This window comes from Mandrillus leucophaeus, unplaced genomic scaffold (assembly GCF_000951045.1).
Source record: "Mandrillus leucophaeus isolate KB7577 unplaced genomic scaffold, Mleu.le_1.0 Scaffold75, whole genome shotgun sequence".
NCBI lineage: Eukaryota > Metazoa > Chordata > Mammalia > Primates > Cercopithecidae > Mandrillus > Mandrillus leucophaeus.
Genome location: NW_012108141.1, coordinates 4,586,696 through 4,600,155, shown reverse-complemented (window position 1 = coordinate 4,600,155; position 13,460 = coordinate 4,586,696). Strand labels below are relative to the sequence as shown.

General features: G+C 43.2%; 1 protein-coding gene across 1 annotated transcript in view; it reads right to left on the bottom strand.

Moving 5' to 3' along the window:
- FRAS1 (Fraser extracellular matrix complex subunit 1) overlaps positions 1–13,460 on the bottom strand; it is a 452,220-nt gene that overhangs the window by 85,975 nt on the left and 352,785 nt on the right. The window contains exons 45-47 of the mRNA XM_011966222.1: positions 11,841–12,029; positions 10,270–10,389; positions 9,807–9,986 (exon numbers count right to left, since the gene is read on the bottom strand). Coding sequence (XP_011821612.1) covers positions 9,807–9,986; positions 10,270–10,389; positions 11,841–12,029 — 489 coding nt within the window. The remainder of the gene's footprint in view (positions 1–9,806; positions 9,987–10,269; positions 10,390–11,840; positions 12,030–13,460) is intronic.

The following is a 13,460-nucleotide window of genomic DNA, read 5'->3' as shown; positions in this document are numbered from 1 at the left end:
ATTGGCTGTACCCTCTTTCTTGTGTGAAATATTGATTTTGATGGGTTTTAATATTATTGTTTAAATGACACTCATAAATATGTGCCAGGGGTAACAAGTTGCATCTAGAACCTGAGTTTTAAGAGGACAAGAATTTTTCATGTTTCTTCACTGATGTGCACCTAGAATAACCCCTGGAACACAGTAAGTGCTCAAACCATATTTGGTGAATTAGTTTAGATTATCCACTATAATCTATACCTAAGAGGTTCTTTTGAGCACATACAGTCATGCGCCACATAATGACATTTCAGTTTCGGTCAACAACGGACTGCATATGATGGTGATCCCATAAAATTACAATACTGTACATTTTCCATGTGTAGATATGTGCCGATACACAAATACTTACCATCATGTTACAATTGCCTACGGTATTCAGTATAGTAACACGTTGCACAGGTTTGTTGCTTAGGAGCAACAGGCTATGCATGTAGCCAGGTGTGTAGCAGGTTATGCCATCTAGGTTTATGTAAGCATACTCTGTGATGTTCACAAAACAATGAAATCGCCTGACAATGCATTTCTCAGAATGTATTCCCCATTGTTAAGCAATGCATGACTATGTTTTCAATCCTCATCCACTTTTTATTTTTAAAATTTTAGCTTTTGCTAATTGGGTTTTGGAAGACTTCATCTGCTCATTTGCCAGCAAGGTGGTGTTTCTAATCACATATTGTCCCTACCGCTGTCACAGCAGGCAGTTGCAATTTGAAATATCTTGAAGGGTTTTAATCCCATTGAAGGTGTTTTCAATCACTAACCTGCTGGCTAAACTATGTATCTGGCAGTATTATGGAGACCCACATTAACCCTGTCAGTCTTTCCAATTCCCCTGGAGGGCCAGCATGCCAAAGAAAGCAGAGTCCAGGTCAGGGAAATGGTGTGGAAATAAAGCATCTCTGAAGAAATTGCCTTCTTAACAGCTTGTTAGATGATGCCTCAGACCTCCCGCTTGCAGCACAGCTGTGGGCAGTTCCATGCATGTTACCCATATCCATGTCCTATCTGAAGCTCATCCTGTGGGAGATGCTCAGCCTTCTTGCTTCAGGATTTTTGCAAAGCCTCTTGTGATGGGTTGAATTGCACCATTTCCCTACCCCAAATTCACATGTTGAAATCCCAAGCCCCAGTATTTTAGAATGTGGCTTATCTGGAAATAGTGTCAACGTAGACGTAATTAGATCACATGAGGTCATTGGGGTGGACCCTAATGGAATATGACTGGTGTCATAAAAAAGATAAATTTGGATACAGACATATCTAAACAGGGAGAACAGCACATAAACGAAAAGATGGCCATCTCCAAGCCAAGGAGAGAGGCCTGTGGCAGGTCCTTCCTTCACAGCTCTCAGAAGAAGCCAGTCCTACCAATACCTTGATCTCAAACTTGCAGCCACCAGAACTGTGAGACAATAGATTTCTGTTGTTTAAACTGCATATTCTGTGAAACTTTTTAATGGTAGCCCTAGCAAGCTAATATGCCTCTGCTCTCAGGGAGAACCCAACCAAGACAATGGGTGCATCCTATTTTGGATGGTCTCACAATACTGAAAGAGGTTGGAATAAAGAGGAAATGAAATAACACCATTGCTAAAGCATCACCTCTGAGAACTGTTTCCCAACTAACCCCCACCCCTCTCTTAGGTGGAACCTGCCATGCGTGCTTTGGGCTCCCCCTGTCCTCTGCCATGTGGCTACCAAACATGTGTGTGAATTATGTGTGTACCAAATTATGTGTGCCTGGCTACCGAAACACACATGCACATATTTTTCTACATGTCCCCCACTTCCAAAACTAAGTAGTCTCTTGTAGCAGTAAGTGTTTACTGAAGGGAGAAAGGCAGGCAAGGAGAAAAGGAGGGAAGGAAGCAACTCTAATATGACAAGTACCATATGTATGTAATTACAAACCAGCCTATAAATAGAATTTCATTGGGGTCCTTTTAAAAGACACTTATATTCTAAGCCCCATCTCTAGGAGTCTCTATTTATTGGTCTAGGTGGGGCCCAGGCATCATTATTTTTAAACACATGCCACTCACTCAGACGATTCTAATGTGTAACATTCTAATCACTCATGTGATTCTAATGTCCAAATAGAGCTGAGAACGCTTGATGTAATAGAAGAGTAGAAAGAACAATCAGAAAACCTGCTTTGGTTTCTTTTTTTTTTTTTTAATGCTTTCTTTCTGTTCTATATGAGTCACATAGGCTAGTGTAACACACTGCCTTATTTCACTGTATTTTTTTGTCATCTCTTTAACTGGAAGAGTCATAGCCCCCTCAGAGGTAGCAGATAAAATGGTGGATGACACTAACATCAAGTATTTGATCTTATTTGATCTGTGCAGTGGTGGGGGCGGCGGTGGTTATGTCTGAAGTTATATGAATTCTGCAGGTTTAAAAAATTATTTTAGATTCAGGGGTACATGTACAGGTTTGTGACAGGGTATATTGTGTGATGCTGAAGTTTGGGCTTCTGTTGATCCTGTCACCCACATAGTGAACACAATATCCAATAGTAAGTTTTTCAGCCTTTCCCCCCACCCCTTCCCTCCCCAGTGTCTAAGGTTCCCATCTTTATGTCCACGTATACCCAATGTTAAGCTCTTGCTTATACGTGAGAATATGTGATACTTGGTTTTCTGTTTTGAATTCTGCAATATTTTTAATAAGAGAAATTGTGTGCATTTACTGACAAGAGAACTATTTATATCTGGTGAATAAAAATAATGCTTCATATGACTGTTACTAAACTGGTAAGTGCTAAGGGTTGGCCCTTAAACTGCAGTCATGACTAGGTAGCCTAAAGGGGGCTTCATACTGCGATTTCTCCATACACTAGGACACGATACAGACTAGCCTCCACAAAGATAGAAAGCTAGTGAGGAATGAGGATTATGAGTGGGCTGAGGGTGCATGCACAACTGAAGAGGTTTAACTATCCCGTAGCTCACACATCCCAGGAGGCAGCCTGGACTCCAGGGTAGTCTGATTTATGGAGGTGGCTGAGTCAAAGCCCAGGACATTACCTGGAAGTTCTCGCTTTGACCTCTCTCTCTCTAACTGTGCATTCCCTAAGGACAATATTATCTGCCTAAGCCACACAGGCTCTCATGATGCTGTCCCTCCATTTTGAAATCATGTTGAGATGATATTTCTGGACAAAATGTCCACTTCCCTGAGAACTTTCAGAAGTGGCCTTAAAAGGTCAACTGGGGTAAGGAAGGGAAGAGATGCTTGTTTGAAAGGTGGTTTACCTTTTTTAGAGCTTTAATTTAGCTCCTTCAAGAAACGAGAACTTGGCAGCGAGTACAAAGTAGAAAGTGGAAAACTTGTGGGCGACACCTTGATAAGTTAACTCTTAGCAAGAAAGTGTTCCCTGCAGAGTTTTGTAACAGCCAAAGGATTTAAGGATTTAAGACGTCTAGACTCGTCCTCGAGGGTACTCACTTTCGTGGGTACGTCATGATTAGTAAATAGCTGATGAAAGGATTTTCAATTTGATGAGGGTAAAGCTCTTCATCTGCCTGATTTTAAGATTTAAGAGCAAGATAGGATCCTGAGAATGGTTAAAACAACAATAACAACACAGGGGTTGGTTCCACATTCCCAGAAGGGTGGGGAAATACTCTTTGTAACCTGTGATTCACAGAGGCTGCATGAAGCTAAGCACTGTACATAACGCTTTTCTTCAAGCAGCATCTCTCACAGAATCAAGAAGCTTTGGGGGCTGACCAGCGAGGAGATCTACCTCTGGTACCTGCTGCCGCTGCCCTCCTGTGGTGCAGAAGTCCTTCTCTGTTTGCCTTTGCTAAGCACCAACGTCATCTGAAAAGTTTATTTCAGGCTCTGGTTCAGCTGCCAGTGGACTCCACAGGGGGAGGAGAGCAACTGTGGCTTTCCCCTGGTTGCCCACCAGCAAAGGGCCTTTTAATGGGTCTCTAAATGCCTTTAGAAAATCTGACAGATCAGAGAGGACCTTTTCTTCATCTGGCCAAGCAGTCATTATGTCACTTCAGGCTTTGAGGAAGGTGTGTTGTAACTGGTGAGGGGAATCCAACAGGAGGTAGCCCTCCTTGAAATATTGCAGAAGCAGCAACTACCTAACTCCTGAATGAAGCACGTGGGGTGAGACTGAAATGAGTAAGGTGTTGAGAGTTGTGTTGTGTTGAGAGTTGTGTTGTGTTGAGAGCTGTCTCTTGGAGCTCTGCTGATTTCAATATGCTCTATCAGGAATAAAGCTAAAAGTAAGAACGAGGATTCAGACTTAGGATTAGACGCCACAGCCTACTAGTTCTCACTAATCCACTACTGGCCTTTTAGACAGAACAATTATTTGGTTCAGGGCTTATCCCATTCATTGCAGGACATTTATTAATAGCATCCCTATCTCTACCCTCTAAATGCTTGTTTAGCCACCATTAGCCTTCATCCCCATCTGAATCAGTGTGACAACTTGTACCCTAGGGGTGACAACCAAATGCCCTATCCCTTGAAAACCAGTGTTGTCCTGGAAATAACTATATCCCAATATTACCTCCCCCTGCTTAAAAAAGATATGACTCCTGACTATTAGTTAAGTAATTAGATACCCAGTTAAAGTCTACATTCTCCAGCCACCTCACAGCTTTGCACACATATGCTCTTGCCACTGGAAGGTGACATATGTTATCTGAGGACTGGCACAGTGGCTCATGCCTGTAAACACAGCACTTTCAGATGCCGAAGCAGGCAGCTCACTTGAGGTCAGGAGTTCAACACCAACCTGGCCAACATGGCGAAACCCCGTCTCTACTGAAAATACAAAATTTAGCCAGGTGTGGTGGTGTATGCCTGTAATCCCAGGCACCTGGGAGGCTGAGGCACAAGAATCACTTGAACCTAGGAGGCAGAGCTTGCAATGAGCCAAGATTGCACCACTGCATTCCAGCCTGGGTGACAGAGTGAGATTCCGTCTCAAAAAAAAAAAAAAAAAAAAGTGACGTGTGTTCTTCCAGTAATACTACTAAAAACAAAATGGATGTGGGGCTCCCCTGGCCTTTTCTTCCTTTCTGCTGGCTGGGGGATGACCACAGCCGCAGCATTCACCTTGGCCCAGAGGTGGAAGCCTCACATTGAGGATCACTGAGTCACCTTACACCCCTGGGCCACCTGCCTTTGGATTACTCTGAGAGAAAACGAATGTCTTGTTGAAATCATTGTATTTTGGGGTCTCCTTGGTCCAGCAACTTAGCTTCTATCTTAGTTAATATAACTCCTTACTCTCATATCCCAAGAAAAACAGGGATATTTTGGGTCTATTGACAGAGGGAAACCCTGATGTGAGGGTGTGGCCTGCTCAATCTCAAAAAAACAGCGCATACAGGAACTGGACTCTCTTCGGTGACAGAAGGCTTAGGTCTGTCTTCTGCACAGTTTGCATAGGCAGATAGCTCCCTACATCTCCTATGGGGAAGAAGAGATTTCCCCACCTTTTCTCTCTACAGAGGACAGTCAATTATAATCAGCTGACCAAGCAAGACAGCATCAAAATAAGTCTATTTCCCAGTTAACCATCAGGAGGGTGTCTGCAGCACCAATGATTAATAATAATTCCAGGAGGCGTCTGGTCCCCAAATAAATATCTTGCCCTGTACTACAGACACTGGCCTAGAAGTTGCTCTGCTCTTCTTGGAAATAACAGAACCCCCACCCCCACCTCCGCCCCCCTCAACTCCAACTTCTGGTAAACCCATCCTCACCCATGGAGACAAGTGGGGTGAGGTGCTGCTGCTTTTCGCTAAGCTGTAGCCACCTGCCTTCAGGGAGGCCAGTAAGTATTCAACATGTACTTCCTCCAAAGGGAGACTTTTGACATGTAAAAACAACCACCCCCATGAACATTTTCTCATGCTAGGGAGGTAAGGAAGGAGACGTCCTGGCAAAATGAAACAGAAGGGACTCAGTATGGGGTTGGTGATGAGGAGGGCAGGGAAGTCATGCTCTACCAGCCACGGGGAGGGGCGCCTCAGAGTAATGAGAAGAGGGCTGGAACCTTGTATCTGCTCTCTTCAGAGTTACTGGAAACAGGCAGATTGAGAAAAACTGGTAGGAACTGGGAAAGGTGTGAATTAGGAAGTCAAGCCCATCGGAAAAAGGCACCTGAAGGAACCATCCCAGGTAGAGAGCATCCCTCCACTTCTGGAGGGCGCTGCTCCAGGAGGAGGAAGCATGATCACCTACTGGCCTCTCCTGAACCAGAGCTGGCTTGGTTTCAGTCACCAGATTTTAAGCCCAGGAAAGGCTGAGGGCTGTGAAATCAGAAAAAGCAAATTTGGAGCCCCTGCCTCCCCAACAGGACTCTTAACACAGCTGGGGTCAGGGAAGAGCTGGGACTGCTACTGACCAGCAGGGAGGCAATGGTAGTGCCTTGCGGAAGCTCAGACCTTTGAAGGCTCTGCACCGTGGGGATGCGCCGCCTAACACAACAGCCAAGTCTGCCCTTTCATCTTTGGAGAGATACAATCAGCAGCCTTCCAGAATTCTGGCGGAGACAATTAGCTCGTGAATTCTTTATCTAATATCTCAGTAGCCAAGGTCTTGGGGGTGCTGCTCTGCATACTTCCCCCAGGAACTTACAGACAAAAAGGCAGGTGACCTGCTCTAATTCCCACTAGGGATTTTAGCCAATTTGTCCATCTCTCTGTACGCCCTCCTGCCACACGTACAACACGCCCTCCTCCACCATCGCTCTGGACCCAGATGCGGTCTGCCTCCCTCACCTCCTCCCTTTGATCACCCTCCATCTTTTAAAGCTCATCTCTCCCAACTCTCCCCTTCATTCACTCTGCTGCAGCCACCCTGGTCTCCTTGCTACGTCTTGAACGTGATTTGCCTGATGGAACCCGCCTCAGGATGTTGACATTTGCTGATCCCTCTGTCTGGAATGTCCTTTTTTTTTTTTTAATGTATCAGCATGGCCAGCTCCCTGGCTTTCTTCAGATGCCTGCTCAACTGTCATCTTATTATTAAAGAGGCCTTCCCTCACCCGCTTGCTCTCTGTGTTCTCCCGGGAATACCCTTACTTCTCCTGGACACTCATCACCATCTGACACAGCATATATGTGCTTGCTTCCTTGCTGTTGAAATCCTTGCATTAGAAAGTGAGTACAATCAGGGCAGGAACTTCTCCTGTTTTTCCATTTCCCTGGTTGAATTAATGAAGACTCTATAACCTAAAATATGAAAAGAATCCATGAAGCTCTAAATCTCCAACATGCTGTCACTGCCTCTATGTTCCAAGAAATAAAGATCATTCTACCTTTAGATTGTCTTTTTTTTTTTTGAGATAGGGTCTGGCTCTGTCACCAAGCTGCAGTGCTCTGGTGCAATCACAGATCACTGCAGCCTCAAATCCCAGGCTCAAGCAGTCCTCCTGTCTCAGCCTCCCAAGTAGCTATGACTACAAATGTGCATCACCACATCTGGCCTTTGAAAAGAAAAGAAAAGAAAAGAAAAGAAAAGAAAAGAAAAGAAAAGAAAAGAGGCCGGGCGCGGTGGCTTAAGCCTGTAATCCCAGCACTTTGGGAGGCCAAGACAGGCGGATCATGAGGTCAGGAGATCGAGACCATCCTGGCTAACAAGGTGAAACCCCATCTCTACTAAAAATACAAAAAATTAGCTGGGTGTGGTGGCAGGCACCTGTAGTCCCAGCTGCTTGGGAGGCTGAGGCAGTAGAATGGCGTGAACCCGGGAGGCGTGAACCCGGGAGGTAGAGCTTGCAGTGAGCTGAGATTGCGCCACTGCACTCCAGCCTAGGCGACAGAGTGAGACTCTGTCTCAAAAAAAAAAAAAAAAAAAGAAAGAAAAGAAAAAAAAGAAAAGAAAAGAAACGGGGTCTCACTATGTTGCCCAGGCTGGTCTCAAACTCCTGGACTTAAGTGAGATCCTCCCACCTCAGCCTCCCAAAGTGCTAGGATTACAGGTGTGAGCCGCTGCACCTGGCTCTAGATTATTTATTCAGAAAATATCTCTTGTCACTCACATCCATTCAGCTCCCAACTTGTACAGGTTCTCCCCTGAAATTCCTTCCTTTCTTCCTTCCTTCATTCAACCAACAAATGTCTATTGAATACTTACTAGGTACAGGAATTCTCTCTCACATTATTCTCATGTTACTATTCTCATGGCTGCTGCTCTAGGTGAAACCCCACTACCTTCTACCTGGCCAAATGTGAAAGTTTTCTAACCCCTGCCACTGCCTCCTTTTTCTTTCCTTCAGTTCTTCCTGTTAGACACTACCTGATGAATTTCACTTTTCTTCCTTGCTCAAAATTCCACAGTAACTCACTATTGCTTATTAAATTAAATAGAGGTTACTTATTCCAGCTTCGAAGATCCTCCATAAACTCTCAATCTATGCATGAGCCCCATTTCCTACTATTTTTAGAATATGTGCTTCAGTTAAATTGGCCTCCTTGTTGTTTGAATGTGCCTCTCATGCTATTCCCATCTCTGGAAAGAATACAAATTCTGTATGCCCAAACTCTGCCTTCCAACGGCACTCTTCAATGCGACCTCTGTGCACTTTCTCACCCAATGTAGCCTCTCCCATTTTTAAACTCCTACAACACCATGTTTATACCTTTCTTAAAACACCTGCCATATTTTCCCCTGAGTTATGGTTATGCGCAAAGGTTCCTTTTCTTACCCAGTAGAGAACTCTGGAGGGCAAGGATTGTATCTCATTCATCTTCACTTCCTGAACAGCAGCTAAACCAGAATCTTGCTCAGTACACTTGCTCACTCACTATTCACTGGATTGAATTTTTAAGCCCTGCAGAATGCCTTGCACAAGTGCTCAAGGGAGTATAGATGAAAAGCAGGATGCAGTGTTTGCCCTAAAGGAATTTATCATCTAGTTATGGAGACAAGATTGCATACAGAAAATTTTACATGTACTTTTTAATTTACCTTCAGGGAGTAATCATTAAGCACCTGCTGTGTGCTAAGTATAATACAAGGCAGTGCATAATGGTCAAAATCAGTGAGGCAGAAAATAAATATGAATTAAGGCAGATTCTAGGTATACATGACACATGATGTGGCTGCCCTCAATACTTACTAAGGCCTAAGTTTTTTTTTGTTTGTTTTTGTTTTTAATTTTAATTTTTATTATTATTATACTTTAAGTTGTAGGGTACATGTGCATAACGTGCAGGTTTGTTACATATGTATACTTGTGCCATGTTGGTGTGCTGCACCCATCAACTCGTCATTTACATCAGGTATAACTCCCAGTGCAATCCCTCCCCCCTCCCCCTCCCCATGATAGGCCCCGGTGTGTGATGTTCCCCTTCCTGAGTCCAAGTGATCTCATTGTTCAGTTCCCACCTATGAGTGAGAACATGCGGTGTTTGGTTTTCTGTTCTTGTGATAGTTTGCTAAGAATGATGGTTTCCAGCTGCATCCATGTCCCTACAAAGGACACAAACTCATCCTTTTTTATGGCTGCATAGTATTCCATGGTGTATATGTGCCACATTTTCTTAATCCAATCTGTCACTGATGGACATTTGGGTTGATTCCAAGTCTTTGCTATTGTGAATAGTGCTGCAATAAACATACGTGTGCATGTGTCTTTATAGCAGCATAATTTATAATCCTTTGGGTATATACCCAGTAATGGGATGGCTGGGTCATATGGTACATCTAGTTCTAGATCCTTGAGGAATCGTAAGGCCTAAGTTTTGATTCAATAAATCAAGAGATGATAGACTTACCTGGTGATGTTGCATGTTCCAGGTGGCCCAGCTGGGGCTGTCTGGTGATTCTGTAGATCAATTCTGTAGGGCCACTGTCCTGGTCAGTGGCCGACAGCTGCAGGGTGGTGATTTTCTTCACTGAGTTTTCATCCAAGACCAGTCCTTTATTGGTGATGATGACTGGTGGGGATTTGTCTTCTGAAAATATCAGAAAGAGTGCTTTGAAATGGCATCTTCTCAGCCTCCTTTCTTTAATTCTAGGCCTGGTGCCAAGAAGTAAGATCAGAGTCATCTCTAGACCTGTGTGTTAGACAGCACACCAAGGAGCCAGGGGTTTGTGCAATAAAGGGGGTATGATTTTCAGTTTCCACACCAGCTAGGTAAAGGGAAGGACTCGAGCCTTGAGGTGAACAAAGTGTAAACTATGTAACCTCAGAACTGCTAAAATAGTTTTATATTAGAAAATCAAATGTCCCTTTACCTAGAACGCTGATGGAAAATGACTGGTCAATCAATCTGTTGCCTTCTCCATCAACCACATCAAATTTAAAAGCAAAGCTTCCGCCAGGTTCTCCTGTTCCATGACTATATTCTACATGGCCTATAAAAAGGAAAAAAAAAAAAAAAATCAAGGTTTGCTATTAGTGCTTTCTGCCCTTATTTCTGAAGCAAGAGGTAGGAATTCAATTGGTGTTCACACCAATGAATCAATTCACACCTTCCTCGCTTTGATACTGCTTTTGACATTTTAATCTAAAGTTTTCATTTCCTCCTTTTCCTCTCCCACCATCTACTTTCTCATAACCAAAGACCTTCTCACAGCAAAATCACCCCAAGTGACATTTCTCATGGTTAAGGCCGAGCCTTTTTGAAAGATCAGCTCAGCCTCTAAGGATATCTCATGAAAACTAGATCCACAAAACTGCCCATGTGTAAATGTGCACTGACCACACCCACATCACCTGGAGCGACCCTATTATATATCCGAATCACAAGGGCAAGAAGACACAGAGCTGCACCTCATGTTCTCCCAGAACTCTTCACTTTTCGTTGCCGAGTTCATGGAGCAACATGGACTATAGCCAACCAACTAATAAATAAACTCCATATAGAACTCAAAAGGATCTAAAGGGAGAAGTACAACAAAAATGTATTACATTTTTGTTAACCTACTGCATCACTTAAAAGCATCTATCAGTTTGGTTATGTAAATATAACCAAATCTCTGAGAAAAGGGGACTGGTCTTATCTTTTAAAAGTAGACACCGACACATGAAATAATTAAGGAATTACTTTCCTTTTGCCTCTTCCACTCCCCTTCACTAAAGTGCAGCCAGGTCCAATGAGAATTCAGCTGCTGTCAATTTTAGGTGTTAGTGTGTGGGCAGGACCCTTGTTTCTTATCAGCAGGGGTATATTTCCACTTCTAAACAGAATTGCACATAATCACAAGCCTTTGGATTACTTTTTTCCCCAATATATAACTTTTTTTTCCCTTTTGTATCCCTGAAAGCACTGTACAGTAACTACGTAGCATTTAACATTTATGCCTTTACATTACATCAGCATTTCCTGCAGGAGGGATGAGCCATGTAATTTCCCCCAGGCAGCTCCGATTTATGCCCTTCCATTTTCCTTAGTCCATTAACTTGTGCTCTTTGGGGAGCTGAAAAGAGATATAAATTGCTCACCTAAGGAAGGCATAATTTTCACCTTAATCCATCCCAACTCACTTCTTTTTTCCTTCTCTCTCTCTCTCATATACACCTTTTAGCATCACAGCAAGTCAAAATAACTTTTTCTCTCCATAATACCTGCAAATGCCATCAACGCTAAGTCAAAGTATGCACACATTTTAACCAAGAAAGATAGGCCTTTTTCAAAAACAAAAAAGAAAAAAAATAAATGAGAAAACAAGGAAGAGAACAAATGAAGCTCTTCAAAACAAAGAGTGCACAGTTTATTGCCACAGACTACCAGACATTTAACTGTCATTTTATTAGTGTAGGTGCAGTCTACGGAAGCCTGGTAGGAAGACTATAACTAGCTGACCTTGGCTAATGTCTGCCTGGGTGAAACTTCGGACAGGGCCTTTAACAGAAATTTGCTCCAGGTTGCCATGCTTCACCATCTGCAGGTGCCCTGCGCCAGGATCTTCCTTCATGATGTACATAACCTGACGATCATCTGAGTCAATATCTGTCACTTTCAAGTGCTGTTCTGTGATGTGTGCTACAGACCCTTGGAAGAGAATGGAAGAGAGTAGGTTATTCCCCAACATTTCCTTTGAATGGGATGTCAAATGATTTTAGGAGACTGGAGTTCAAATTATCATATGTTTATTGGGTCTAGGTACCAGGCACTTGCCCTTCTCAGTTTCCAGCTGAATAAGTTATAAGTTCCCTAGTGAAAGAGTACCAACATTTCAATTTGCTAATCATCCCTTGAGTCTACACCTAAGCACTTTTTTCCTTCTGACCCATTTTCATTCTCTCCCATGTTCCTTTGACTCAGTGACCTATCAGTTAGTACCTAGATCTGTGGAATAACTCCCAGTTCTGTAACAAAAATAACTCCTAGATCTATGATGAAACCTCCTTGGATTTAGTTTTTTTTACTATCTTGAGGATCACCAAATCAGAAAAAAATAGCTTTACATAAACTCAAACATATCTTGTTGCCATCTCAGACCAAGTAGTGAAAATCAGCATCCCTCAGGACAGAGGATGTGCTGAGTGTTAGGAGCAAGGAGATCTGAGCCTCTGGGCCCCAGACACTGCACATGTGTTGGGGATGAAGATAAGGCCTTGGCTAATGGCAAACTCCTCTTCTCAGGGTCTTGTCACTTGCTTTATTATGCAGCTGCTTTATCATGTTAAAAACAGTAAATCCCGGTAAAGTAGAGCCCAGTTATTCATGCATAATACATTCTGGTGTTTGGAGTGACAATCTGCCATGGGCTGTGAACATCCCTGCATGTTCTTGGTGGGTAACACCAAGAACATAAGGCCCTGACCATGCTTTACCCAGGTCATCTCTCAGAGAGCAACCTTGAGGGATGAGGTAATGTCTTCCTCTCAGACAAAAAAAAAAGACTTGCATTCTGCTGCTGTAACAAGGAGAATTCCCCAAGCTCAGTATTCCCCTCTGTAATGCATCCTACTGCACGTGAAAGTGTCTATCTAGGCCCTCTGCATCACCCCTGTGGGACTGGGATGGCAGAGGGAACCGATGCAAACCTGCTGATGCCCATGCTGCCTGCTGTGCTATGAGTAACAAGAGTGCTGTGTCTCTGATGGAGGAATCTTGTATCTTCTATCAGCATCCATGAAACAGGAACAGGCTAGTTTATTAGCTTATAAGTAGGATAAAGTCAAATCCTAGACTTGATACTTAAGACCTTTGAGAACTACAAAGTTTTCCAATACTATTATAACATATATTTTTCACTGCAAAATACACATGAAACTAAGAACAGACAAACAACAGAACTCTAGTAAGGTGCAGACACCCTAGGCAAAAGGTCCACTCCTTAAGTAACTTCCTACTGCAAACTGTTCAAGACTAATACTTGTCACAGGTCCTCCAATGTTGCTTAAACATGAGCAAAATTGTGAATGTTAAACCCTAGAATACCGTATCTGATAATTCTCAATTATTTGTATAATCACT